The 27,139-nt window shown below is 43.3% G+C and overlaps 1 protein-coding gene across 1 annotated transcript; it reads left to right on the top strand.

Annotated features, from left to right (window-relative positions):
* Positions 1 to 5,885: 5,885 nt before the first annotated feature.
* On the top strand, positions 5,886 to 22,218 carry LOC139541700 (protein XRP2-like). Its single transcript, XM_071346637.1, has 5 exons — positions 5,886 to 6,234; positions 7,801 to 8,469; positions 19,062 to 19,176; positions 21,885 to 21,970; positions 22,110 to 22,218. Exons 1-5 carry the CDS (start codon positions 6,070 to 6,072, stop codon positions 22,191 to 22,193), a joined length of 1,119 nt encoding a protein of 372 aa, XP_071202738.1. The 5' UTR covers positions 5,886 to 6,069; the 3' UTR covers positions 22,194 to 22,218.
* Positions 22,219 to 27,139: the final 4,921 nt, after the last annotated feature.

The raw sequence follows: 27,139 nt of genomic DNA, 5'->3' as shown, positions 1-27,139 counted from the left end.
AAACTGAACACTATGAAATACAAAACAATAAATGTGAACATGAACGAAACCGAAACAGTACCGTGTGGCAACAAACACTCACACGGAAACAAACACCCACAAACCAAAAGTGAAACCCAGGCTACCTAAGTATGATTCTCAATCAGGGACAACGATTGACAGCTGCCTCTGATTGAGAACCATACCAGGCCGAACACAAAACCCCAACATAGAAAAACACACATAGACTGCCCACCCCAACTCACGCCCTGACCATACTAAATAAAGACAAAACAAAGGAAATAAAGGTCAGAACGTGACAGGAATACAGTTTGATATACACATTACACAGTATTACATGATAGGAATACAGTTTGATATACACATTACACAGTATTACATGATAGGAATACAGATTAATGTACACATTAGGAATACAGATTAATGTACACATTACACAGTATTGCATGATAGGAATACAGTTTGATTTACACATTACACAGTATTACTGTCACCACTGATAAATCCACAATAATTGAGAATTTCAATAAGCATTTTCCTACGGCTGGCCATGCTTTCCACCTGGCTGCCCCTACCCCGGTCAACAGCCCTGCACCCCCCACAGCAACTTGCCCGAGCCTCCCCCATTTCTCCTTCACTCAAATCCAGATAGCTGATGTTCTGAAAGAGTTGCAAAATCTGGACCCCTACAAATCAGAAGGACTAGACAATCTTGGCCCTCTCTTTCTAGAATTAGCAGCCGAAATTGTTGCAACAACTATTACCAGCCTGTTCAACCTCTCCTTCGTATCATCTGAGATCCCCAAAGATTGGAAAGCTGCCACGGTCATTCCCCTCTTCAAAGGGGGAGACACTCTAGACCCAAACTGTTATAGCCCTATATCCATCCTGCCCTGCCTTTCTAAAGTCTTCGAAAGCCAAGTTAACAAACAGATCACTGACCATTTCGAATCCCACCGTACCTTCTCCGCTATGCAATCTGGTTCCAGAGCTGGTCATGGGTGCACCTCAGCCACGCTCAAGGTCCTAAACAATATCATAACCTCCATCGATAAGAGACAATACTGTGCAGCTGTATTCATCAACCTGGCCAAGGCTTTCGACTCTGTCAATCACCACATTCTTATCGGCAGACTCGACAGCCTTGGTTTCTCAAATGACTGCCTCGCCTGGTTCACCAACTAATTCTCAGACAGAGTACAGTGTGTCAAATCGGAGGGCCTGTTGTCCGGACCTCTGGCAGTCTCTGTGGGGGTGCCACAGGGTTCAATTCTGGGGACGACTTTTTTCTCTGTATACATCAATGATGTCGCTTTTGCTGCTGGTGATTCTCTGATCCACCTCTACGCAGACAACACCATTCTGTATACTTCTGGCCCTTCTTTGGCCACTGTGTTAACTAACCTCCAGATGAGCTTCAATGCCATACAACTCTCCTTCCGTGGCCTCCAACTGCTCTTAAATGCAAGTAAAACTAAATGCATGCTCTTCAACCGATCGCTACCAGCACCTGCCCGCCTGTCCAGCATCACTACTCTGAATGGTTCTGACTTAGAATATGTGGACAACTACAAATACCTAGGTGTCTGGTTAGACTGTAAACTCTCCTTCCAGACCCACATTAAGCATCTCCAATCCAAAATTAAATCTAGAATCGCCTTCCTATTTCGCAACAAAGCATGCTTCACTCATGCTGCCAAACATACCCTCGTAAAACTGACTATCCTACCAATCCTCGACTTCGGCGATGTCATTTACAAAATAGCCTCCAACACTCTACTCAACAAATTGGATGCAGTCTATCACAGTGCCATCCGTTTTGTCACCAAAGCCCCATATACTACCCACCACTGCGACCTGTACGCTCTCGTTGGCTAGCCCTCGCTTCATACTCGTCGCCAAACCCACTGGCTCCAGGTCATCTACAAGTCTCTGCTAGGTAAAGCCCCGCCTTATCTCAGCTCACTGGTCACCATAGCAGCACCCACCCGCAGCACGCGCTCCAGCAGGTATATCTCACTGGTCACCCCCAAAGCCAATTCCCCCTTTGGCCGCCTTTCCTTCCAGTTCTCTGCTGCCAATGACTGGAACAAACTAACTTCAAGCACCAGCTGTCAGAGCAGCTCACAGATCATTGCACCTGTACATAGCCCATCTGTAAATAGCCCATCCAACTACCTCATCCCCATACTGTATTTATTTATTTATTTTGCTCCTTTGCACCCCAGTATCTCTACTTGCACATTCATCTTCTGCACATCTATCACTCCAGTGTTTAATTGCTATATCGTAAATACCTTGCCACTATGGCCTATTTATTGCCTTACCTCCCTGATCCTACCTCATTTGCACACACTGTATATACATTTTTCTACTGTATTATTGACTGTTTGTTTGTTTATTCCATGTGTAACTCTGTGTTGTTGTTTGTGTCAAACTGCTTTGCTTTATCTTGGCCAGGTCGCAGTTGTAAATGAGAACTTGTTCTCAACTGGCCTACCTGGTTAAATAAAGGTGAAATAAATGTATTTATTTAAAAAAATGTTTTTGTTGTGGGCTGATATTTTGCTGCCCACATTGAAATGAATGTTCTCTTCTCTGCCACTTTAGATGACATACTTAAAACAGAGATCGATTGCAGATTCTGGTTTGATTCATTCGGTTTCATAAGTTACGTCAAACAATCTCGGAAAATGTATAGTTACTAGCTAGCTAGCTGATGGAAAATGGAAAATGTATAGTTACTAGCTAGCTAGCTGATGGAAAATGGAAAATGTATAGTTACTAGCTAGCTAGCTGATGGAAAATGGAAAATGTATAGTTACTAGCTAGCTGATGGAAAATGGAAAATGTATAGTTACTAGCTAGCTAGCTGATGGAAAATGGAAAATGTATAGTTACTAGCTAGCTAGCTGATGGAAAATGGAAAATGTATAGTTACTAGCTAGCTAGCTGATGGAAAATGGAAAATGTATAGTTACTAGCTAGCTAGCTGATGGAAAATGGAAAATGTATAGTTACTAGCTAGCTAGCTGATGGAAAATGGAAAATGTATAGTTACTAGCTAGCTGATGGAAAATGGAAAATGTATAGTTACTAGCTAGCTAGCTGATGGAAAATGTATAGTTACTAGCTAGCTAGCTGATGGAAAATGGAAAATGTATAGTTACTAGCTAGCTAGCTGATGGAAAATGGAAAATGTATAGTTACTAGCTAGCTAGCTGATGGAAAATGGAAAATGTATAGTTACTAGCTAGCTAGCTGATGGAAAATGGAAAATGTATAGTTACTAGCTAGCTAGCTGATGGAAAATGGAAAATGTATAGTTACTAGCTAGCTAGCTGATGGAAAATGGAAAATGTATAGTTACTAGCTAGCTGATGGAAAATGGAAAATGTATAGTTACTAGCTAGCTAGCTGATGGAAAATGTATAGTTACTAGCTAGCTAGCTGATGGAAAATGGAAAATGTATAGTTACTAGCTAGCTAGCTGATGGAAAATGGAAAATGTATAGTTACTAGCTAGCTAGCTGATGGAAAATGGAAAATGTATAGTTACTAGCTAGCTAGCTGATGGAAAATGGAAAATGTATAGTTACTAGCTAGCTAGCTGATGGAAAATGTATAGTTACTAGCTAGCTAGCTGATGGAAAATGGAAAATGTATAGTTACTAGCTAGCTAGCTGATGGAAAATGGAAAATGTATAGTTACTAGCTAGCTAGCTGATGGAAAATGGAAAATGTATAGTTACTAGCTAGCTAGCTGATGGAAAATGTATAGTTACTAGCTAGCTGATGCAATTCATCACCACCAGCATTTCTCAAAGGGGGATGACTCACTGTGTTCCCCAAAATATAAGTAAACAAAGGGGGATGCTTTTACACTTTTTAGGGGGAACTTGAGGCTCTTTGGCAAGCCAGCACTGGTAGGCTAGCTAACTAGCATGTAGCTTAGCTAACTTACCTAACTTTTCCATAAATAAAATAAAATATTAGGTAGCTTCCTAGTTAGCCAACATAAACCCAACATCCTGCCTCACCGTGTAATTTCTGTTAATGATAAGGTGGACTACAATGCTTACCTTCATTACTTTGTTCTGTCTTTGATGTGAATTCTCTCCTATCAAATTATATTGGTCACATACACATGGTTAGCAGATGTTAATGTGAGTGTAAACGAAATGCTTGTGTTTCTAGTTCCGACAGGGCAGTAATATCTAACAAGTAATCTAACAATTCCTTGTCTTGTCTTGTGACTTGTCTTGTGTTGTAAGACGATGAGAACTGACCACTAAATTCTGTCAGTGAAGTGTGATGACAATGAAGGAGTGCAGCCTGTATCAACTTTCACCATAGCAACGAGTAGGAGGGGTATTGGGCTTGAGGCAGACACCCAGAAGTAATGATGGTGGCGTTTGGAGAGATGCTGCCTTCATATTTATACCTGCACACAATTCATGAAAACAAAGCACACATAAAAAAAATAAACTTTTGTGGGATTCCAGCATAAATACCTTATGCTGGAATCCCACAAAAGTTTATTTTTTGTTGTGTGCTTTGTTTTTGTTGTGGAGTAGTGTGATCAGAGTCAACTGTGTGTGTGTGTGTCACGGTGAATGTGTGAGAATTGGCAACTCTGCCAGGTGTTTACTTCCTTAGATACGGATAACGCCACCTCCGGGGCCTCATTTATAAACGTTGGCACAAAACAAGTCGTATGCCACTTTCTAAGCAAACTTTGGGATTTATAAAAAAAATAACTTGGCGGGAGAATGTGCGGTCCTCTACTGACACTTTGACCCATGCGTATGTACGCACATAAACTGGAGAAATGAGAAACTGCGACTCGTATGGCAGAAGGATGAAACTCAAGAAACGCTCTGAAATTGATACCATTGTGTAAAATAAATTGATATATTACCTCTCACGTATTATATATAAAGAGTTCCCTGGAGGGCACACAAAAAACACAAAAAACATGATTTAGGATTATAAATACAAACAGAGATATCTGTTTTTACAACAAAAAAAACTCAAATATGTTGTACAGTTTAATCGGGAATCATCTTTAATTGGATCTGTAATTATTAAACAATACTTGCATGTTATGAAAGGTATTCTCATTGGGCGGCAGGTAGAAATGAATTAATAATTTGTGTAACAGGACCAATAAAGACTGAAAATGCGTATTACTGTGAGGAAAATGCTAAAAGATGTCCCAGAGATGTGAGTTACAGTATATGTATTCTGCTAAATATTACCAGAACGTCTGCTAAATTACTCATATGTAAATGTGATAATGGTCGAAATATGACAAAACGCCCAAAATAAGGTCAGCTTAAGACGGGTTCAAGAGATCTTATACGTTTCCATCTATGAGATAATATCAGTCATTTAACAAGACCTTATCAGTTATGAAGCCTTTATGAGCTTTTTTTCAATACATAAATGCATTAAAAAAAATCACAAAATGTGACGTTAGCTACCAAATAAGTTGTTTTCGGGAATTATCCAAAAACAACTACAATAACCCATTCCTAAAAATGTGCCATTAACAAGCGTTCTAATCACATGTAAACACACTGGACAGGTGGAAAAATCACGTGTACAAAAAATGACATTTGACACTTGAAAAAAGCAAGTGAAAAAGGATAATTATAAGTGTTCAGACGAGTTGAACGTTTTGGTCGAGTAGGCGGGCCTTATGACTTTGTGACTGTGGTAACTAGTGACGAGCCCGAAAAAGAGCACAACACTGATTTCATTGGCTGCTATTGACCACGTTGCCCCCAGACACGCCTGCTAGTTAGCTCACGCCCTCGCAAACCTTTTCTGTTCTGTGATTCGCTGTTACTAAGTAACGGATTGCAAAGTATCGATTGGCTGTTGACTGGGTAAGGAAACGGGAATCTCAAATGCAGGTTTAGTGCGTGATAAGCCCGAAACTGAGGTGGCTAGAAGACAGAAATACCCCTATATATCTTACAAAGTAGGCAAGATAACTTCTGGGGACAGACTCTAGTCATATATTACTATTCATCTTTGGTGGTTTATTGTTAATAGGACAAAATGGGTTGCTGGTTTTCCAAAAAACCTAAAAGAAAATCACCCGAAAAAGAACCTACGACGAAGGTAGAAGAGAACACGACCACCAGCAACGCCAACAACATTGCCCTCAGCAGCAATGCAACGGAGGATCCACCTAAACAATACAGCTGGGACAAACGTGAAAAGGTATGGAGGAGATGCATGCATGGCCAGGGAGACTAACTAGCTACATGGTTGTAACTGTAGCTAACATGCCAAAGACTTTCCAAGTCAGGGATTTTCTCAAGCGCTTGTGAATCAATTATCTGGGTTTATATACATTATTGTTGCTAACTGGCTACCTTGAAAACAGAACGTAGCGAACAAGGTTATGGTGATACACTGGTATATTTTGTCCACCTAGCTAGCCTGCTAGCTCGATAGATAGAGCTCATTATCGGCTTAAAGTCAGTCCACGACACGTAACAATTTTGTTTGGCAGCAATTTGGTCATGTACCTGAATACACCGGATTTGCATATAAACAGTTACAACCGATATTCGCGCTTACAAACCTCAATAGCTGTCAAACCACTTGAGCCAAAAACTCAAAATAAGTGTCATGATGTTGGAAAAATTGCGCACAACAATGCATAGGTCTTATTTTCTAGATTTGGACATTAATTCGCTTTCCAAAGCTAATAAACATGTGGAAATGTGAGCAGCATTTTGTATTCCTAGTTCAATTTATTTAGGGAGCGTAAACAAAGTACAAACTTTTTTTTACATTCGAATTTCAATAGCTCCTTGGTCATGTGACCTACTGACCTCAAACAAGGTTCAGAATGTACACTCAGTGGGCCTACACATTGCACACCCTTTAGTTTGTCCATTTTCATTTCACACGATTTTACATTCATTTTGTAATCTTGAGAATTTTAATAGCTCCTTGGTCGTGTGACCTACTGACCTCCAACTACTCCACGGACTGGCAGAGATGGGCGCCGCGAGGCGTCCAGTGCAGTAACGCGACCGATCCTGGAGAAGCTGGCGGGAGCCCCGGGGAGAGTTCTCTTTTCTTTGTGAAGGGCAGGGCGCCCTGGAATGGGTTCGCCCCGAGAGAGAGGGCCCAAGCCCTGGAAAGTGTTGCGGTTCTGGCGGGGTCCGGTGAGCTCTCGCTGGCACTTGAAAATCCGGGGGAGAGAGTTTAAATCTCAAGCCGGGCCGTACCCATATCCGCAGCAGGTCTCCAAGGTGAACAGCCTCTGGCAAGTTATAACAATGTAGACAAGGAAAGTTGGCAAGTCAAATCCTGTAACTTCGGGATAAGGATTGGCTCTTAGGGCTGGTTCGGTGGGGCTGGGGTGGGGCTGGGGTGCGAAGCCGGGATCGAGCCGCGGCTGGTGAAGCAGTCGCTCCGTCGTCCTCCTCTTGCCACCGTTGGAAGTTCAATGCCTCTTTATATAATGTTTACATAACCTACATTACTCATCTCATATGTATATACTGTACTCTATTCCATCTACTGCATCTTGCCTATGCCGTTCGGCCATCGCTCATTCATATCTTTATGTACATATTCTTATTCATTCCTTTACACTTGTGTGTGTATAAGGTAGTTGTTGGGGAATTGTTAGATTACTTGTTAGATATTACTGCACGGTCGGAACTAGAAGCACAAGCATTTCGCTAAACTCGCATTAACATCTGCTAACCATGTGTATGTGACAAATACAATTTGCTTTGATTTGATTCTTGTCCTGTCCCCCTGCAGGTTGATCCTAAGGACTTTATGCTAACGGGGCTGAAGGATGCCACGGTGGGCCGTCTGCCAGGCAAGCTGAACGGACAGCAGTTTGTCATCCAGGACTGTGACAACTGTAAGATCTTCGTGTTGGACCACTCCGCCACCATCACCATCGACGACTGCACTAACTGCTGCATCGTTATGGGGCCGGTGAAGGGCAGTGTGTTCTTCAGGGACTGTAAGGATATCAAGTGTGTGGTGGCCTGCCAGCAGTTCAGGACCAGGGACTGTCAGAAGATGGAGGTGTTCCTGTGCTGCGCCACTCAGCCCATCATCGAGGCGTCCACGGGGATGAAGTTCGGCTGCTTCCAGTACTACTACCCCGAGCTGGCCTTCCACTTCAAGGACGCAGGCCTCAGCATCTTCAACAACAACTGGAGCAACGTCCATGACTTCACGCCCGTCTCAGGGGAGACCAACTGGAGCCTGCTGCCTGAGGACACTGTGGTGTTGGACCATGTTCCTGCCCCTGACCCGGAGTCAGAGTTTAAATCAGTCCGGGTCTCAGCTGAGGCATCCCGCAGCATCGTACCCATGACCAAAGGAGGCAGACGCAAGGAGAGTGACGAGTCCTGTCTGTTTGTGTTCTTCGCTGGGGACTACACCACTGCTAACGCCCGGAAACTCATTGATGAGGTGAGGAGGAGGTAGAGGGGAGGAAGTTAGTACAGGGTCGTTCCACCTCAAAAAGCACCAGAAAGAGCGTTGAATCCACCATCTCATTCTGGAATCGTTTCTGTTAGAAAGAAGACTACCGTTCCTGCAACATTATTTTGTTGAAATATAATTTGATCTCTGAGAAATTAATCTAATTGATTGCACCCAAATTAGCCATTTTTATTTATTTATAAGATTCATATAATATTTAATAAATATAGTACCTAACATCTGATTTGGACCAACATGTTTTCCAACAATGAGTTAGACACTAGGGTAGACACGGGGTTAGACACGGGGTAAGACACGAGGGTAGACACGAGGTTAGACACGGGGTTAGACACGAGGTTAGACACGGGGTTAGACAGGGGGTTAGACACGGGGTTATACACGGGGTTAGACACGAGGTTAGACACGGGGTTAGACACGAGGGTTAGACACGAGGTTAGACACGGGGTTAGACACGAGGTTAGACACGGGGTTAGACACGGGGTTAGACACGAGGTTAGACACGAGGGTAGACACGGGGTTAGACACGGGGTTAGACACGAGGTTAGACACGAGGTTAGACACGGGGTTAGACACGAGGTTAGACACGAGGTTAGACACGAGGGTAGACACGGGGTTAGACACGAGGTTAGACATGGGGGTAGACACGGGGTTAGACAGGGGGTTAGACACGAGGGTAGACACGGGGTTAGACACAGGATTAGACACGGTGTTAGACAGGGGGTTAGACACGGGGTTAGACAGGGGGTTAGACATGAGGAATCCCCATGTGTGGCCCTTCAGTTATATGAATTATATTAACCAGGTGTCTGAGTTTTTTTTAAAATAATAACGTCTGCTCGTTCCTCAACAAAGTAGTTTGAATATTCTTTAGTGAATCAGAGTTAGAAAATGGACATCCAAACATACAGGGATACAGCACATACATTACATGATACATTACATGATACAGCACATACATTACAGGATACATTACATACATTACATACATTACAGGATACAGCACATACATTACAGGATACATTACATACATTACATACATTACAGGATACAGCACATACATTACAGGATACAGCACATACATTACAGGATACAGCACATACATTACAGGATACAGCACATACATTACAGGATACAGCACATACATTACAGGATACATTACATACATTACATACATTACAGGATACAGCACATACATTACAGGATACAGCACATACATTACAGGATACAGCACATACATTACAGGATACAGCACATACATTACATGATACATTACATGATACAGCACATACATTACAGGATACATTACATACATTACATACATTACAGGATACAGCACATACATTACAGGATACAGCACATACATTACAGGATACAGCACATACATTACATGATACATTACATGATACAGCACATACATTACAGGATACAGCACATACATTACATACATTACATGATACAGCACATACATTACAGGATACAGCACATACATTACAGGATACAGCACATACATTACAGGATACAGCACATACATTACAGGATACAGCACATACATTACATGATACATTACAGGATACAGCACATACATTACATGATACATTACATGATACAGCACATACATTACAGGATACAACACATACAGCACATACATTACAGGATACAGCACATACATTACAGGATACAGCACATACATTACAGGATACAGCACATACATTACATGATACAGCACATACATTACAGGATACATTACATGATACAGCACATACATTACATACATTACATGATACAACACATACATTACAGGATACAGCACATACATTACAGGATACAGCACATACATTACAGGATACAGCACATACATTACAGGATACCGCACATACATTACAGGATACAGGGAGTTTTATAAATAAAATAAGGCTAACTATGGAATAAAAAAAAAACTGTTAAATGAGCGAACTTGAAGATGAAACGTCAGTGAGTGAAGTGAATGAAGATCACGTGACTGAGGAACATATTGCTGTGGTTGAGGACAGTATTGAAGTGACCATCAGGAGCCTGATGGCTTGTTGGAAACATTTACTACGCAGCCTGGTACAGCCAGAGAGCCCAGGTAGAAGACGTACGGGGATACTGTGGAAAGGACACTTTTCAACAAAACCGCTAGTTATTGCTGAAAGGTTCCACAGAAGAAATCAGGAAAGAGGGAGAATCAGTGACAATGTTTGCTGCTGCGTTTAAATAACTGTGTTGAATGATGTGTTCTGAAGGACGTCATGAGAGACAGACTAGTATGTGGGCTACGGAGTGAAGATACACAAAGAGACTGTGGACTGGAAGTCATCTGACCTTGGCAAAGGCCATTGAAGTCAGTGTGTCCATGAAACTAGCTGCTAAAGAGACCCAGCAGTTGGAGTTATTCCTGTAAAAATGCACAGAGTTGCAACTGAACATCAGAAACAGGGAAATCAAGGAACATACTTCCACTGTGGCAAGGCGGGACATCAGGCGTCTGTTTACGTGCTGGTGTAAGGACATGGATTGCTAAGCCTCCAGAAACAAAAAGAGCTCTGAGAAAACGTCAAAGCGTAAAAATATGTTCACTCTGTTGAGCAAGAGAACACGGAGGAAGTTGAGCAAGAGAACACGGAGGAAGTTGAGCAAGAGAACACGGAGGAAGTTGAGCAAGAGAACACGGAGGAAGTTGAGCAAGAGAACACGGAGGAAGTTGAGCAAGAGAACACAGAGGAAGTTGAGCAAGAGAACACGGAGGAAGTTGAGCAAGAGAACACGGAGGAAGTTGAGCAATAGAACAGATGAGGAAGTCACACTGGATCAGTGGCGGTTTTAGCATGGAAATCTGCATGCCAGCAAACAACACTAAACAATACATAAATTGCACTATAACGGTGACTAACGGTGCCTACAAACTGTGAGGGCCTACATAAAGCTGGGACCAACAGCAGAGTCCCAACAGCAGTCCCAACACCTTACCACTGCTACACCTGGTTATCAGAGGAGCCTTGTCTGGCAGACGGAACAGTTCATTCAGCCTCATTTACTGCCTTTTAAAAAACATACCTGACATGGCTGACTTGCTTAAACAAATGTGGTTTCTACTGACAATTGAGATGTTACAAACTATGGCATAAGGGGACGACGAGCGGAGAAGAGGCAATCCGTAATTTCGATTAAGACATTAATGAGCGAGCTAGGACGGACGTAGTCAATATAACTATTTGTTCAGCACTTTTGAAATGTACAACGACAGAATTCAGAACGTGGGCCGCTTTCTACAGTATTCTCCCTGTACACCAAGTCAGAACAGTAGGATAAATAAAGGGGGCATGTACACGACCGTTCAAAAGTTTGGGGTCACTTAGAAATGTCCTTGTTTTTGAAAGAAAGCAATTTTTTTGCCCATTAAAATAACATCAAATTGATCAGAAATTCAGTGTAGACATTGTTAATGTTGTAAATGACTTTTTCATGGAATATCTACATAAACGTACAGAGGCCTATTATCAACAACCATCACTCTGTCTCTACTACCACTCTACTATCATCTACCTCTATACTACCACTCTATTACCAGCTACCTCTATACTACCACTCTACTACCAGCTACCTCTATACTACCACTCTACTACCAGCTACCTCTATACTTCCACTCTATTACCAGCTACCTCTATACTACCACTCTACTACCAGTTACCTCTATACTACCACTCTACTACCAGCTACCTCTATACTACCACTCTACTACCACTGTACTACCAGCTACCTCTATACTACCACTTTACTACCAGCTACCTCTATACTACCACTCTACTACCAGCTACCTCTCTACTACCAGCTACCTCTATACTACCTCTATACTACCACTCTACTACCACTTTACTACCAGCTACCTCTATACTACCACTCTACTACCAGCTACCTCTATACTACCACTCTACTACCAGCTACCTCTCTACTACCAGCTACCTCTATACTACCACTCTACTACCATCTACCTCTATACTACCACTCTACTACCAGCTACCTCTATACTACCACTCTACTACCAGCTACCTCTCTACTACCACTCTACTACCAGCTACCTCTATACTACCACTCTACTACCATCTACCTCTATACTACCACTCTACTACCAGCTACCTCTATACTACCACTCTACTACCAGCTACCTCTATACTACCACTCTACTACCAGCACCCTCTATACTACCACTCTACTACCAGCTACCTCTATACTACCACTCTACTACCAGCTACCACTCTACTACCACTCTACTACCACTCTACTACCAGCTACCTCTATACTACCACTCTACTACCAGCTACCTCTCTACTACCACTCTACTACCAGCTACCTCTATACTACCACTCTACTACCAGCTACCTCTATACTACCACTCTACTACCAGCTACCTCTATACTACCACTCTACTACCAGCTACCTCTATACTACCACTCTACTACCAGCTACCTCTATACTACCACTCTACTACCAGCTAAATCTATACTACCACTGTACTACCAGCTACCTCTATACTACCACTCTACTACCAGCTACCTCTCTACTACCACTCTACTACCACTCTACTACCAGCTACCTCTATACTACCACTCTACTACCACTCTACTACCAGCTACTTCTATACTACCACTCTACTACCAGCTACCTCTATACTACCACTCTACTACCAGCTACCTCTATACTACCACTCTACTACCAGCTACCTCTCTACTACCACTCTACTACCAGCTACCTCTCTACTACCACTCTACTACCAGCTACCTCTATACTACCACTCTACTACCAGCTACCTCTCTACTACCACTCTACTACCAGCTACCTCTATACTACCACTCTACTACCACTTTACTACCAGCTACCTCTATACTACCACTCTACTACCAGCTACCTCTCTACTACCACTCTACTACCAGCTACCTCTATACTACCACTCTACTACCACTTTACTACCAGCTACCTCTATACTACCACTCTACTACCAGCTACCACTCTACTACCAGCTACCTCTCTACTACCACTCTACTACCAGCTACCTCTATACTACCACTCTACTACCAGCTACCTCTATACTACCACTCTACTACCAGCTACCTCTATACTACCACTCTACTACCAGCTACCTCTCTACTACCACTCTACTACCACTTTACTACCAGCTACCTCTATACTACCACTCTACTACCAGCTACCACTCTACTACCAGCTACCTCTCTACTACCACTCTACTACCAGCTACTTCTATACTACCACTCTACTACCAGCTACCTCTATACTACCACTCTACTACCAGCTACCTCTATACTACCACTCTACTACCAGCTACCACTCTACTACCACTCTACTACCAGCTACCTCTATACTACCACTCTACTACCAGCTACTTCTATACTACCACTCTACTACCAGCTACCTCTATACTACCACTCTACTACCACTCTACTACCAGCTACCTCTATACTACCACTCTACTACCAGCTACCTCTATACTACCACTCTACTACCAGCTACCACTCTACTACCAGCTACCTCTATACTACCACTCTACTACCAGCTACCTCTATACTACCACTCTACTACCAGCTACCTCTCTACTACCACTCTACTACCACTCTACTACCAGCTACCACTCTACTACCACTCTACTACCAGCTACCTCTATACTACCACTCTACTACCAGCTACCTCTATACTACCACTCTACTACCAGCTACCTCTATACTACCACTCTACTACCAGCTACCTCTCTACTACCACTCTACTACCAGCTACCTCTATACTACCACTCTACTACCAGCTACCTCTCTACTACCACTCTACTACCAGCTACCTCTATACTACCACTCTACTACCACTTTACTACCAGCTACCTCTATACTACCACTCTACTACCAGCTACCTCTCTACTACCACTCTACTACCAGCTACCTCTATACTACCACTCTACTACCACTTTACTACCAGCTACCTCTATACTACCACTCTACTACCAGCTACCACTCTACTACCAGCTACCTCTCTACTACCAGCTACCTCTATACTACCACTCTACTACCAGCTACCTCTATACTACCACTCTACTACCAGCTACCTCTATACTGCCACTCTACTACCAGCTACCTCTATACTACCACTCTACTACCAGCTACCTCTCTACTACCACTCTACTACCACTTTACTACCAGCTACCTCTATACTACCACTCTACTACCAGCTACCACTCTACTACCAGCTACCTCTCTACTACCACTCTACTACCAGCTACCTCTCTACTACCACTCTACTACCACTCTACTACCAGCTACCTCTATACTACCACTCTACTACCAGCTACCTCTATACTACCACTCTACTACCAGCACCCTCTATACTACCACTCTACTACCAGCTACCTCTATACTACCACTCTACTACCAGCTACCTCTATACTACCACTCTACTACCAGCTACCTCTATACTACCACTCTACTACCAGCTACCTCTCTACTACCACTCTACTACCACTCTACTACCAGCTACCTCTATACTACCACTCTACTACCACTCTACTACCAGCTACCTCTATACTACCACTCTACTACCACTCTACTACCAGCTACCTCTATACTACCACTCTACTACCACTCTACTACCAGCTACCTCTATACTACCACTCTACTACCAGCTACCTCTCTACTACCACTCTACTACCAGCTACCTCTATACTACCACTCTACTACCAGCTACCTCTATACTACCACTCTACTACCACTCTACTACCAGCTACCTCTATACTACCACTCTACTACCAGCTACCTCTATACTACCACTCTACTACCACTCTACTACCAGCTACCTCTATACTACCACTCTACTACCAGCTACCTCTATACTACCACTCTACTACCACTCTACTACCAGCTACCTCTATACTACCACTCTACTACCACTCTACTACCACTCTACTACCAGCTACCTCTATACTACCACTCTACTACCAGCTACCTCTATACTACCACTCTACTACCACTCTACTACCAGCTACCTCTATACTACCACTCTACTACCAGCTACCTCTATACTACCACTCTACTACCATCTACCTCTATACTACCACTCTACTACCAGCTACCTCTATACTACCACTCTACTACCAGCTACCTCTATACTACCACTCTACTACCAGCTACCTCTATACTACCAGCTACTTCTATACTACCACTCTACTACCACTCTACTACCACTAAGGTAACTTGCCTAAATGACTACTGACCTGTAGCACTCACTTCTGTTGCCATGAAATACTTTGAAAGGCTGGTGATGGCTCACATCAACACCATCCCAGAAACCCTAGACCCACTCCAATTTGCATACCGCCCCAACAGATCCACAGATGATGCATTCTCTATTGCACTCCACACTGCCCTTTCCCACTTGGACAAAAGGAACACCTATGTGAGAATGCTATTCATTTATTCTGTTACCAAACTTTGCATCTGCACAGCTCTTCCAGGAAATGTGTTTTTGGGAAATCTTCAGTGTAAATTGTTCAAAATAGTCCTTGGGCATAGAGTTGTATGGTTTGTTTAACTTTGAAATCAATGGTTTTTGTCTGGCATACTTTTAAAGTGAACAATCTGAGTCTGTTACCGTGCCCACATGTCAAATAAGGACAAGGAGTGGTTGATTGTGTTATGTGTATTTTATTTTAACCTTTATTTAACTAGGCAAGTCAGTTAAGAACAAATTCTTATTTTCAATAATGGCCTAGTGCCTTGTTCAGGGGCAGAACGACAGATTTTTACCTTGTCAGCTCGGGGATTCGATCTTGCAACCTTTCGGTTACTAGTCCAACGCTCTAACCACTAGGCTACCTGCTGCCGATTGAACTGATTGTAATGACCCAGGATTCCATGGGGTTTGTAATGACCCAGGATTCCATGGGGTTTGTAATGACCCAGGATTCCATGGGGTTTATAATGACCCAGGATTCCATGGGGTTTGTAAAGACTCATGATTCCATGGGGTTTGTAATGACCCATGATTCCATGGGGTTTGTAATGACCCATGATTCCATGGGGTTTGTAATGACCCAGGATTCCATGGGGTTTATAATGACCCAGGATTCCATGGGGTTTGTAAAGACTCATGATTCCATGGGGTTTGTAATGACCCATGATTCCATGGGGTTTGTAATGACCCATGATTCCATGGGGTTTGTAATGACCCAGGATTCCATGGGGTTTGTAATGACCCAGGATTCCATGGGGTTTGTAATGACCCAGGATTCCATGGGGTTTGTAATGACCCATGATTCCATGGGGTTTGTAATGACCCAGGATTCCATTGGGTTTGTAATGACAACAAGATATACTATATATACACTACTGTTCCTTTAACAACAAGATACATGATTCCATGGGGTTTGTAATGACCCATGATTCCATGGGGTTTGTAATGACCCAGGATTCCATGGGGTTTGTAATGACCCAGGATTCCATGGGGTTTGTAATGACCCAGGATTCCATGGGGTTTGTAATGACCCAGGATTCCATGGGGTTTGTAATGACCCATGATTCCATGGGGTTTGTAATGACCCAGGATTCCATTGGGTTTGTAATGACAACAAGATATACTATATATACACTACTGTTCCTTTAACAACAAGATACACTATATATACACTACTGTCTCTTTAACAACAAGATATACTATATATACACTACTGTCTCTTTAACAACAAGATACACTATATATACACTACTGTCTCTTTAACAACAAGATATACTATATATACACTACTGTCTCTTTAACAACAAGATATACTATATATACACTACTGTCTCTTTAACAACAAGATATACTATATATACACTACTGTCTCTTTAACAACAAGATACACTATATATACACTACTGTCTCTTTAACAACAAGATACACTATATATACACTACTGTCTCTTTAACAACAAGATATACTATATATACACTACTGTCTCTTTAACAACAAGATACACTATATATACACTACTGTCTCTTTAACAACAAGATATACTATATATACACTACTGTCTCTTTAACAACAAGATACACTATATATACACTACTGTCTCTTTAACAACAAGATACACTATATATACACTACTGTCTCTTTAACAACAAGATATACTATATATACACTACTATCTCTTTAACAACAAGATATGTTACTGTCCTGTGAGGTAGTGGTAGATTCCTGCTGCTGCCCTGCTGTTGTGTTGCAGGGTGGATTTGGGGTCAATTTCAGTTCGGTCACTTCAGGAAGTCGGCTAAACTGAAATTCCAAATTGAGTTCCTTCCTGGACTGGCAGAATATAGTCAACCCTAGTGTGCAGTCAACAATAACACCAACTTCCTGTACAGATGTAGGTTAGTTAATGATGGAAAGGGTTTAACGGTGTCATTGCTTCCTGTCTGTATTAACTCCAGGCCTCTGGGAAAGGGTTTAACGGTGTCATTGCTTCCTGTCTGTATTAACTCCAGGCCTCTGGGAAAGGGTTTAACGGTGTCATTGCTTCCTGTCTGTATTAACTCCAGGCCTCTGGGAAAGGGTTTAACGGTGTCATTGCTTCCTGTCTGTATTAACTCCAGGCCTCTGGGAAAGGGTTTAACGGTGTCATTGCTTCCTGTCTGTATTAACTCCAGGCCTCTGGGAAAGGGTTTAACGGTGTCATTGCTTCCTGTCTGTATTAACTCCAGGCCTCTGGGAAAGGGTTTAACGGTGTCATTGCTTCCTGTCTGTATTAACTCCAGGCCTCTGGGAAAGGGTTTAACGGTGTCATTGCTTCCTGTCTGTATTAACTCCAGGCCTCTGGGAAAGGGTTTAACGGTGTCATTGCTTCCTGTCTGTATTAACTCCAGGCCTCTGGGAAAGGGTTTAACGGTGTCATTGCTTCCTGTCTGTATTAACTCCAGGCCTCTGGGAAAGGGTTTAACGGTGTCATTGCTTCCTGTCTGTATTCTCTCCAGGCCTCTGGGAAAGGGTTTAACGGTGTCATTGCTTCCTGTCTGTATTCTCTCCAGGCCTCTGGGAAAGGGTTTAACGGTGTCATTGCTTCCTGTCTGTATTAACTCCAGGCCTCTGGGAAAGGGTTTAACGGTGTCATTGCTTCCTGTCTGTATTAACTCCAGGCCTTTGGGAAAGGGTTTAACGGTGTCATTGCTTCCTGTCTGTATTCTCTCCAGGCCTCTGGGAAAGGGTTTAACGGTGTCATTGCTTCCTGTCTGTATTCTCTCCAGGCCTCTGGGAAAGGGTTTAACGGTGTCATTGCTTCCTATCTGTATTAACTCCAGGCCTCTGGGAAAGGGTTTAACGGTGTCATTGCTTCCTGTCTGTATTAACTCCAGGCCTCTGGGAAAGGGTTTAACGGTGTCATTGCTTCCTGTCTGTATTAACTCCAGGCCTCTGGGAAAGGGTTTAACGGTGTCATTGCTTCCTGTCTGTATTAACTCCAGGCCTCTGGGAAAGGGTTTAACGGTGTCATTGCTTCCTGTCTGTATTAACTCCAGGCCTCTGGGAAAGGGTTTGTGCTGATCCAGACTAAGGAAGTGTCCATGCGCCCAGAGGACGTCAGTAGAGTGTTCCAGAACAATGCAGAGGGACTCCTAGAGTGGATCACCAACGGTAAGCAACACAGAGACTGTGTCCCATATGGCACCCTATTCCCTATATGGACCAGTGCCCAAAAGTAGTGCTCTATATAGGGAATAGGGTTCCATAGGGCTCTGGTCCAAAGTAGTGCTCTATATAGGGAATAGGGTTCTATAAGGCTCTGGTCTAAAGTAGTGCTCTATATAGGGAATAGGGTGCCATTGGTCTCTGGTCTAAAGTAGTGCACTATATAGGGAATAGGGCTCTGGTCTAAAGTCGTGCTCTATATAGGGAATAGGGCTCTGGTCTAAAGTAGTGCTCTATATAGGGAATAGGGTTCCATAGGGCTCTGGTCTATAGTAGTGCACTATATAGGGAATAGGGCTCTGGTCTAAAGTAGTGCACTATATAGGGAATAGGGCTCTGGTCTAAAGTAGTGCACTATATAGGGAATAGGGTGCCATTTGGGATGCAGACAATCTTGTCAAAAGTAGGGTACTATATAGGGAATAGGGATAACATGTGAAATGCTTGATAATGTATGTGATATCAACATTTTATCATTTAAATATTGACTGGCTTTCATCAAGCTGCCCACTCAAGAGAAAGCTTCAAACTGTATCCAGTGCCTGCAACCTGGTTCAGGTTATCAGTCAACCTACCAGGGTAGTTACAAACAGCACAGGAATGAAATCATCAATATCTATTGATCACATCTTTACGTAATGCTGCAGAAATGTGTTTGAAAGCAGTATCCAGATCCATCGGATGTAGTGATCACAATATAGTAACCATATCTAAGAAAACCAACGTTCCAAAGGCTGGGCCTAATATTATTTTATTTTATTTTACCGTTATTTTACCAGGTAAGTTGACTGAGAACACGTTCTCATTTGCAGCAACGACCTGGGGAATAGTTACAGGGGAGAGGAGGGGGATGAATGAGCCAATTGTAAACTGGGGATTATTAGGTGACCGTGATGGTAGAGGGCCAGATTGGGAATTTAGCCAGGACACCGGGGTTAACACCCCTACTCTTACGATAAGTGCCATGGGATCTTTAATGACCTCAGAGAGTCAGGACACCCGTTTAACGTCCCATCCGAAAGACGGCACCCTACACAGAGCAGTGTCCCCAATCACTGCCCTGGGGCATTGGGATCTTTTGTTTAGACCAGAGGAAAGAGTGCCTCCTACTGGCCCTCCAACACCACTTCCAGCAGCACCTGGTCTCCCATCCAGGGACTGACCAGGACCAAACCTGCTTAGCTTCAGAAGCAAGCCAGCAGTGGTATGTAGGGTGGTATGCTGCTGGCAATACAATACAATATAGTGTATAAGAGGCCATACAATAAGTTTAGTAGTGATTCCTATGTTGTTGATGTAAAGAATATTTGTTGGTCCAAAGTGTGTAATGAGGAGCAAACAGACGTTGCACTGGACACATTTATGAATTTGCTTATTCCAGTTACTAGTAAGCATGCACCCATTAAGAAAAGGACTAAAAACAGTTCAATCCCAGTGGATTGATGAGGAATTGAAAAATTGTATGGTTGAGAGGGATGAGGCAAAAGGAATGGCAAATAGGTCTGGCTGCACAACTGATTGCCAACCATACCGCAAACTGAGAAATAATGCGGCTAAACTGAATAAAAAGGATAAGAAACTAGACTATGAAACAAAGATAAATGACATAAAGAACGATGGTGAAGGGCTGTGGAACAGCTTCAATTACATTCAGGGAAACAAGGCCAACTCAAACATCATTCATTGAATCAGATGGCTCATTCATTACAAAACCCACTGATATTGCCAACTACTTTAATGATTTTTTCATTGGCAAGATCAGCAAACTTAGGCATGACATGCCAGCAACAAATGCTGACACTACACATCCAAGTATATCTGACCAAATTATGAAAGACAAGAATTATAATTTTGAATTCCGTAAACTGAGTGTGGAAGAGGTGAAAAAAGTTTTGTTGTCTATCAACAAGACAAGCCACCTTGCTGACAACGTGGATGGAAAATTACTGTGGATAATAGCAGACGATTTTTCCACTCCTATTTGGCATATCTTCAATCTAAGCCTACTAGAAAGTGTGTTCCCTCAGGCCTGGAGGGAAGCAAAAGTCATTTCGCTACCTAAGAATAGTAAAGCCCCTTTTAAGGAAGGTGTGACATCATCTGGGTTAATAATTCAATAATAAGGAAGGTGTGACATCACCTGGGTTAATAATTCAATAATAAGGAAGATGTGACATCACCTGGGTTAATAATTCAATAATAAGGAAGGTGTGACATCATCTGGGTTAATAATTCAATAATAAGGAAGGTGTGACATCACCTGGGTTAATAATTCAATAATAAGGAAGATGTGACATCATCTGGGTTAATAATTCAATAATAAGGAAGGTGTGACATCACCTGGGTTAATAATTCAATAATAAGGAAGGTGTGACATCATCTGGGTTAATAATTCAATAATAAGGAAGGTGTGACATCATCTGGGTTAATAATTCAATAGTAAGGAATGTGTGACATCACCTGGGTTAGTAATTCAATAGTAAGGAAGGTGTGACATCAGTTTGCTATTGCTGGTTCTCTGTGATGTATGATGACCTTTGAACCAAGAGAAGGGGGGGGGGATAAGATCCTCATAGTTGAAGGAAAGAATTTTGTTAATGAGTTGATTTTAGTGCTTATGATGCATTTCTGAAACGCATCTCTTGTTGCCACAGGCCCAGTGACAGCCCTGGAGTTGAATGGGGACGGGGTAGTGGAGGCCTGCCAGGGCATGGCCAGTGACATGTTCAGTGGATCCAAGGTAAACAGCATTCCTGACATCTCTAGACAAAAATATCTCAAGATTGAATCAATTGTATTGCAAGTTTTAGTCAGAACTGTAATAGCTAATAAAATAGTACCTGAATGTGAACTCTTGTTTTCTGTCCTTTTCCCTGCAGGTGTTTGTTTCAGACAACAGAAACACTTCCTCTCGAGATGTGGACAACTTCTTCAACTTTGCTGACATGCAGATGGGCTTGTGATTGAGTCACTGTATGACCATCAAAACTACACCACTGATACACTTTTGTATGTTGACATTTTTTATTGGTAGTATTAACACTCGATATACCGGTAGGTAGGAGAGTGGACCGGTTAATCAACATAGTGATGGTAGGTAGGAGAGAAGACAGGTTAATCAACATAGTGATGGTAGGTAGGAGAGAGGACAGGTTAATCATTCATAGTGATGGTAGGTAGGAGAGAGGACAGGTTAATCAACATAGTGATGGTAGGTAGGAGAGAGGACAGGTTAATCAACATAGTGATGGTAGGTAGCAGAGAGGACAGGTTAATCAACATAGTGATGGTAGGTAGCAGAGAGGACAGGTTATTCATTCATAGTGATGGTAGGTAGGAGAGAAGACAGGTTAATCATTCATAGTGATGGTAGGTAGCAGAGAGGACAGGTTAATCATTCATAGTGATGGTAGGTAGGAGAGAGGACAGGTTAATCAACATAGTGATGGTAGGTAGGAGAGAGGACAGGTTAATCAACATAGTGATGGTAGGTAGCAGAGAGGACAGGTTAATCAACATAGTGATGGTAGGTAGCAGAGAGGACAGGTTAATTATTCATAGTGATGGTAGGTAGCAGAGAGGACAGGTTAATCAACATAGTGATGGTAGGTAGCAGAGAGGACAGGTTAATCAACATAGTGATGGTAGGTAGCAGAGAGGACAGGTTAATCATTCATAGTGATGGTAGATAGGACAGGTTAATCAACATAGTGATGGTAGGTAGGAGAGAGGACAGGTTAATCATTCATAGTGATGGTAGGTAGCAGAGAGGACAGGTTAATCAACATAGTGATGGTAGGTAGGAGAGAGGACAGGTTAATCATTCATAGTGATGGTAGGTAGGAGAGAGGACAGGTTAATCAACATAGTGATGGTAGGTAGGAGAGAGGACAGGTTAATCATTCATAGTGATGGTAGGTAGGAGAGAGGACAGGTTAATCAACATAGTGATGGTAGGTAGGAGAGAGGACAGGTTAATCAACATAGTGATGGTAGGTAGCAGAGAGGACAGGTTAATCATTCATAGTGATGGTAGGTAGCAGAGAGGACAGGTTAATCATTCATAGTGATGGTAGGTAGGAGAGAGGACAGGTTAATCAACATAGTGATGGTAGGTAGCAGAGAGGACAGGTTAATCAACATAGTGATGGTAGGTAGGAGAGAGGACAGGTTAATCAACATAGTGATGGTAGGTAGCAGAGAGGACAGGTTAATCAACATAGTGATGGTAGGTAGGAGAGAGGACAGGTTAATCATTCATAGTGATGGTAGGTAGCAGAGAGGACAGGTTAATCATTCATAGTGATGGTAGGTAGCAGAGAGGACAGGTTAATCAACATAGTGATGGTAGGTAGGAGAGAGGACAGGTTAATCATTCATAGTGATGGTAGGTAGCAGAGAGGACAGGTTAATCAACATAGTGATGGTAGATAGCAGAGAGGACAGGTTAATCAACATAGTGATGGTAGGTAGCAGAGAGGACAGGTTAATCATTCATAGTGATGGTAGGTAGGAGAGAGGACAGGTTAATCAACATAGTGATGGTAGGTAGGAGAGAGGACAGGTTAATCAACATAGTGATGGTAGGTAGCAGAGAGGACAGGTTAATCATTCATAGTGATGGTAGGTAGCAGAGAGGACAGGTTAATCATTCATAGTGATGGTAGGTAGGAGAGAGGACAGGTTAATCAACATAGTGATGGTAGGTAGGAGAGAGGACAGGTTAATCAACATAGTGATGGTAGGTAGGAGAGAGGACAGGTTAATCAACATAGTGATGGTAGGTAGCAGAGAGGACAGGTTAATCAACATAGTGATGGTAGGTAGGAGAGAGGACAGGTTAATCATTCATAGTGATGGTAGGTAGCAGAGAGGACAGGTTAATCAACATAGTGATGGTAGGTAGGAGAGAGGACAGGTTAATCGTTCATAGTGATGGTAGGTAGCAGAGAGGACAGGTTAATCAACATAGTGATGGTAGGTAGCAGAGAGGACAGGTTAATCAACATAGTGATGGTAGGTAGGAGAGAGGACAGGTTACTCATTCATAGTGATGGTAGGTAGGAGAGAGGACAGGTTAATCATTCATAGTGATGGTAGGTAGGAGAGAGGACAGGTTAATCAACATAGTGATGGTAGGTAGGAGAGAGGACAGGTTAATCAACATAGAGGTGGTAGGTAGGAGAGTGGACAGGTTAATCAACATAGTGATGGTAGGTAGCAGAGAGGACAGGTTAATCAACATAGTGATGGCAGGTAGCAGAGAGGACAGGTTAATCAACATAGTGATGGTAGGTAGCAGAGAGGACAGGTTAATCAACATAGGGATGGCAGGTAGCAGAGAGGACAGGTTATCATTCATAGTGACAATATAGTCTACCAGTCTGTCTATCCACTCGGGCTCCCGAGTGGCGCAGCGGTCTAAGGCACTGCATCTCAGTGCTTGAGGCATCACTACAGACACCCTGGTTCGAATCCAGGCTGTATCACAACTGGCCGTGATTGGGAGTCCCATAGGGCAGCACACAATTGGCCCAGCGTCGTCCGTGTTTGGCCGGTGTAGGCCGTCATTGTAAATAAGAATTTGTTCTTAACTGACTTGCCTAGTTAAATAAAGGTTACATAAAAAATATATATATTTAAATCCACCATTCATAGTTGGTAGGGGGATCGTTTGTCCAGATCAGCAGTGAAGGGGTCAGCTGATAGGCAGTGGAGAGGTCAGCTGATAGGCAGTGAAGGGGTCAGCTGATAGGCAGTGGAGAGGTCAGCTGATAGGCAGTGAAGGGGTCAGCTGATAGGCAGTGGAGAGGTCAGCTGATAGGCAGTGAAGGGGTCAGCTGATAGGCAGTGGAGAGGTCAGCTGATAGGCAGTGGAGAGGTCAGCTGATAGGCAGTGGAGAGGTCAGCTGATAGGCAGTGGAGAGGTCAGGTGATAGGCAGTGGAGAGGTCAGCTGATAGGCAGTGGAGGGGTCAGCTGATAGGCAGTGGAGAGGTCAGCTGAGGCAGTGTAGGGGTCAGGTGATAGGCAGTGGAGGGGTCAGGTGATAGGCAGTGGAGAGGTCAGGTGATAGGCAGTGGAGAGGTCAGCTGATAGGCAGTGAAGGGGTCAGGTGATAGGCAGTGGAGAGGTCAGCTGATAGGCAGTGGAGAGGTCAGGTGATAGGCAGTGGAGAGGTCAGCTGATAGGCAGTGTAGGGGTCAGGTGATAGGCAGTGGAGGGGTCAGGTGATAGGCAGTGGAGGGGTCAGGTGATAGGCAGTGGAGAGGTCAGGTGATAGGCAGTGGAGGGGTCAGCTGATAGGCAGTGGAGAGGTCAGCTGATAGGCAGTGGAGAGGTCAGCTGATAGGCAGTGGAGGGGTCAGGTGATAGGCAGTGAAGGGGTCAGGTGCATGAAAGAACAGTGAAGACATGAGACATGCAGCTCAAAAAGCTCCCTTATCGATCAGTAGTGGGTCTACTCTGGACAGTTGATAAGGATCAGTAGTGGGTCTACTCTGGACAGTTGATAAGGATCAGTAGTGGGTCTACTCTGGACAGTTGATAAGGATCAGTAGTGGGTCTACTCTGGACAGTTGATAAGGATCAGTAGTGGGTCTAGTCTGGACAGTTGATAAGGATCAGTAGTGGGTCTGCTCTGGACAGTTGATAGAAAGCCATAGTACATGACTGGATGGATTTTTACGTCTGATTCTGATATGTTGTCAGTGGCGGATCATCATTCTCCCAAGTCGTCCTGTGTGTCCATAAGCCTATGCCCCCAGCAGGCCCGTTATTCAGGAACGCTTAACACACGTTCTGCCTCCTCTCCGATCCAAGTGGCTATTCCTCGACCTAGGACCTAGAACCTAGAACCTAACGCTTCAAAATATAGCTTAAATATTTTTTATTTCACTTTTAAAATGTATGACCTGTTATGTGTGCCATAAACACAACTAGTCACAATGTTTTCATCGGATTAGGCTACTTCAAAAGTCTCCTGTAGATTACCTGCTCACATTCATCCACTCGTGTTAAAAACACCAAAATGTTTAATGACGTTCGGAGATTGCCAAACCGAGCCTTCGATACTGAGTAGGGAGGGATGTATTTTCTGTTTGTGGAGATCGACACACTCTACTTCGTTGTGGTGTTGAAGAGACAAACCATGATGACAAGTGCCCGAAGTCGGTAATCGGTATGCAGTTATGCATTACTTGTTGGTTGGGTGTGGTGCATTGGCACAGAAACCTGTTGGTGGAAAATTCGTTGCATATATTTTCTATAATTATAAATATAGCATCAACATGTAGAAAATCTGATTTCCTTCCAGCTGATCGTCTGCAGCCGGCTCTGATTGTAGTGTAATAAGAAAGGCAGGGAGAGTCTCGTCAGGCAGGGAGAGTCTCGTCAGGAAGGGAGAGTCTCGTCAGGAAGGGAGAGTCTCGTCAGGCAGGGAGAGTCTCGTCAGGCAGGGAGAGTCTCGTCAGTGGTGGACAGGCAGGGAGAGTCTCGTCAGGCAGGGAGAGTCTCGTCAGGCAGGGAGAGTCTCGTCAGGCAGGGAGAGTCTCGTCAGGCAGGGAGAGTCTCGTCAGTGGTGGACAGGCAGGGAGAGTCTCGTCAGGCAGGGAGAGTCTCGTCAGGCAGGGAGAGTCTCGTCAGGCAGGGTGAGTCTCGTCAGGCAGGGTGAGTCTCAACAGGCAGGGAGAGTCTCGTCAGGCAGGGTGAGTCTCAACAGGCAGGGAGAGTCTCGTTCCCTCAACCTTCTGGCCTGTTGGCCCTGCGTGGCATCAACTGTGTCACAAAAGAATGCAGAAGTTGTGAAGTCGATATCCACGTTTATAAACACAGGCTTGCTACAGTTATTGTTTATTTATGGTGGTAATCATCATTGTTGTACATTTTAGAAGCGGGGGGGGGGGGGGGGG

Source organism: Salvelinus alpinus, chromosome 16, assembly GCF_045679555.1.
Source record: "Salvelinus alpinus chromosome 16, SLU_Salpinus.1, whole genome shotgun sequence".
Taxonomy (NCBI): Eukaryota; Metazoa; Chordata; class Actinopteri; order Salmoniformes; family Salmonidae; genus Salvelinus; species Salvelinus alpinus.
Note: the sequence above shows the minus strand (reverse complement) of the source record. Positions and strands in the feature narration are given on the sequence as shown.